This window comes from Aplysia californica, unplaced genomic scaffold, assembly GCF_000002075.1.
Source record: "Aplysia californica isolate F4 #8 unplaced genomic scaffold, AplCal3.0 scaffold00064, whole genome shotgun sequence".
Taxonomy (NCBI): Eukaryota; Metazoa; Mollusca; class Gastropoda; order Aplysiida; family Aplysiidae; genus Aplysia; species Aplysia californica.
Window position 1 is genome coordinate 2,002,326 of NW_004797334.1, and position 4,176 is coordinate 2,006,501.

A 4,176-nucleotide genomic window follows, 5' to 3' on the forward strand; every position below is an offset into this window, starting at 1 on the left:
GATTTTAATAAATATTCCTGGTCTTTCTGTTGTGACTTTACATCTCTTTCAGCCCGGGTTGTCTCTGACAGAGCCCGCCGCGTAAATTACCTAAATTGTCTCAATAAGGGCCTAAAGACACATTCCTAAGAAAACGCGTAGCAATGCTTTGTCTTTTTGGGACCAATACCTATCACAAAGCTGTCTTCTTGCCTCTGGTGTTATCAGTATTGTCGCAGCGTTTTTGTGAGATCGGTTTCGTTTTTCCATTTCAGGACACTCTTGGTCTTTCAACCGTATGGTCGTGGGTTCGAATTCTGTTACGGGCCTGACGTTGAACCTTAATAAGAGTGGTTACTTCACATGAGTCTTCCTTATGTCACCTACGTGGCAATGGGCATTATTATTACTTTTATTATTATTAGTATTATTATTATTATTATTACTATTATTATTATCATTATTATTATTATTATTATTATTATTATTATTATTATTATTATTATTATTATTATTATAATTTATTATTATTACTATTATTATTATCATTATTATTATTATTATTAATAGTTTTATTATTATTATTATTATTATTATTATAATTTATTATTATTACTATTATTATTATCATTATTATTATTATTATTAATAGTTTTATTATTATTATTATTATTATTATTATTATTATTATTATTATTATTATTATTATTATTATTATTATTATTATTATATTATCATGATTATAATCATGATTATTATTTAATATTTTTGTTTTATTATAATATATTATTTTTATGTTATCTTCACACACACACACACACACACACACACACACACACACACACACACACACACATACACACACACACACACACACACTCGCACACACACACACACACACACACACACACACACACACACACACACACACACACACACACACACACACGACTCTACGTGCCCACATTCGCAGAAAGACAAAAAAAATTAATTCGGGCTGAACCTACTACAATGCCAATTGGGGAAACTTCTTTTAATTTCCAAAATGTACACAAACTTTTCTTTTTAACTCGAAACTTGAGGTTTGGTGAAGCCTTGTGAACGATACAGTCTTCAGAACTGTGCTTGGGTAGAGAGTTCTATCAGCCCAGGAGAACAGCATCCTGTCAGATGTGAAAACAAAAACATGAAAGAAAGGAACCTAATTATTGATTTTTCCCTCTCATCTATCCGTATAAGAATGATTCAAACTCATTTTCTGATTTTCTAATTGGCAAGCCACTTTGCATTGTCCACCATAGGCCAGCGCGAAAGCAGAGAAAGGTAATAATTCATTTACACGTTTGGGCCAATAGCTTCTTGATTTGGGCATTACGTTGAATACCACCGTCTTTCAGTACGTACATAGGATCACGATAGCAATTGGTTTACAAAAACCTAACCTATATACTGCTCATTTTAAGACACTTCCACAACCCTGCCCCCATATGTAAGTGTGAGTCGTGCTCCCCCCCCCCCCCCCCCAATAAGACCGTATATGGTTGTTACCTTTCGTCTATCAGTGGTCACTCGGGGCGCATCAGACGTATACGTCTGATTGTATTTCTCGACGGTTGTGGCAGCACAAATGAAGGTATTCATGGGAACAAACTTTTGTTTGACATTGCTAAGCTATCTTTAATTTTGTATTTTATTTAACCTTGACTGTATAGCGTCGCTTTTTTGCATTTTTTTTGCGGCGATTTGTGAAGGCAGTCGAGGCGCCAAAAAACACGGATCTAAGAAGAGTACCATACAAAGAAGGACACAGAACTATTTCTTCACAGTATTTGGACAGTAAATTGTGTTATAATGTTGTTGTTTTTGCTGCTTTATAGCTGTGTTGTAACTTTTATCTTGTTTGTTTCTGCAATTTTTCACTGTTAAGTTAGAAGAAAAAAATTAATAAAAAATAAATTAATACACCTTTTTTGTAAGGGTCCTGGCAAGGTTAGGAATATATCCCGGCAAATTGGGTTAGATCTAAGGAAAATTCCACGTGTTGAATGTGTAGATAGTGAAAGTAAAAACAGAATTTAAAAATATTAGAAAGGAAAAATGGCAAACCTTCAAAGTTGACCCAAAATTGCGCGTCTCTGAGAGCAAAGCTGGTCCAAAACGTTCAAACAGCTCTGTTCAATCTTCTCGGGTCTTTGTATACGAGTCAAAATGTTGGATGACAAACAGAATCTAAAAGAACTTGGAACTAAAAAGAAGGATTTCTGTCTCCTGCTACTCAATTTAAATCAAAAGATAATATATTACAAGTGTTAGGTACATGGTAGTTTGTAGAAGTTTTTCGTTAAATGGGCAACACCTGTGGCGAAGGTCCTTTTTTGTCGGATAAGAGATTTATTGCAGATAATAGATGTCATTAGTTTCTAGTAAATCCAAAATAATCACAATTTATCAACATTCAAAAAGCCCGTAGCTGGTGTGAAGAAATTGTCCAAGACGGCTACCTCTTCCCGGTGCTCTTACACGTATAAAAAAAAATTTTTTTTTAATTTCAAAGGAAAGAGTAGAAGTGGTCGTCTGTACAAGTGTTTGTCTAGAGCAGTTAACTGTTAGAGCCGGTTCGACTGTTCTAGAATACAGAAAGCAGTCTTATCGATTAACGGTTTGCTTTGGCTTTGTATAATCGTAAGAGGATCAAATATAAGCTTAAAGCAGAGTAAAAAAACAAACAAAGAACAAAGAACAAAAGAGCAAGGAGCAAGGAACAAAGAACAAAGAACAAAGAACTGACCGAGCTTTTGACCAGGACTTGAGCGTCACTTGATAAGGCAGGATCTCCGTTGTCAGTTGCGCGAACTATAAAGGTCACGTCCGCGGAGGTCAAGGCAGAGACAAGAGTTATCTGCCCTGTGTGGGCGTTAATGTCGAACTGGTCTGTCCCGTTTCTCAAAGAGTATGTGACCATTCCGTTATCGCCCATGTCACCATCTATCGCACTGACCTGAGAAAGAGAAATTGTTTGACCTGAAGTCCTGAAGTGAGTAGGAATGGACATGTGAACACATTATCCTATTTCACAGAAGGTGCTTAAATGATCATGCACAATCATATTGATTTTATTATGATATCGAATGTGTTGAAATTGTACACTTCAAATTTCAGTTTCAGGTCATCGGTTGACAAAACGAACTTTCCTCATCAATACACATTTTTTTAAAATGAATGAAAGGGCATAATTTGCTTTTCATGACCTCAAAATCTGGAAAATTTTGCCTGGTAATTTAGGAGAGATTAAACCTTTTAATTCAGTTAAAATTCAGGTCAGTTCATGTTTGTTCCTTGATCAAAGAGACATAAGTGTGCAGATTGTTAGAGAGAAACAGTATCAGTAGTAGGAGTAGTTGTAGTAGTAGTAGCAGTAGAAGCAGTAGTAGTAGTAGTAGTAGTAACTACTAGTAGTAGTAGTAGTAGTAGTAGTAGTAGTAGTAGTAGTAGTAGTAGTAGTATCGTTTTAAAATGATATAGAAAAGTATCTTCCTCCTTTTAATAAACTGAACTTTACAGAAAAACTTTAAAAATAAAATATTACTAACTGTTCCAATAATGAATCCAACTGGAGCAGGATCCGATACTTGGAACATGTATTTGACAGCAGTGAACATCGGTGCATTGTCGTTGACATCCTGAGAATAAGAAAGAAAAAAAATGTGTCAAAAGTTTATTTACATCAAACGTTTTTACCTAGTTGCTTTGACATGCTGAGCTTGTAAAATACATTAAAAACACACATACACACACAATTTAGGGGAGGGGTGGGGTTGGGGAGGACACTCAAGATAAAGTATTTTATTCGATGTCTTCTCATAGAAATGGAACAATGTAAGATAAAGTTTCTGCTGTTGTTTTTAGTTCGCTGCAAAGAATGCTTTTGCTTAACTAAAAGCCAAAGGTATATGTGCAGCCATTCAAGAGTAGAAAGACCAAAAAGATTAAAATTGAAAATATTTTCAGAAAATCTCCCTCATGACATAAAGCGAGGGGTAAGACTTGAAATGTTAAGAACTAGAGAAGCATGACAACATTCCCATGAGATACGTAATGTAAATGAAGGGTTCTATGACATAATGGACTCCACGAGGAAATCTTCTAGCGAGAGTGGGGCTCTTTTTTGGCTCCATTGTCTTTATACTCAGAAGAGGG

The 4,176-nt window shown here is 35.1% G+C and overlaps 1 protein-coding gene across 1 annotated transcript; it reads right to left on the reverse strand.

Annotated features, from left to right (window-relative positions):
- Window positions 1-991: 991 nt before the first annotated feature.
- Window positions 992-3,659, reverse strand: LOC106011160 (protocadherin Fat 4; the record flags this gene model as incomplete). Its single annotated transcript, XM_035968508.1, is given in 3 exon segments — window positions 992-1,142; window positions 2,768-2,977; window positions 3,570-3,659. Coding segments are annotated over 3 exon segments (321 nt in total), but the record flags the coding sequence as incomplete, so codon positions are not given.
- Window positions 3,660-4,176: the final 517 nt, after the last annotated feature.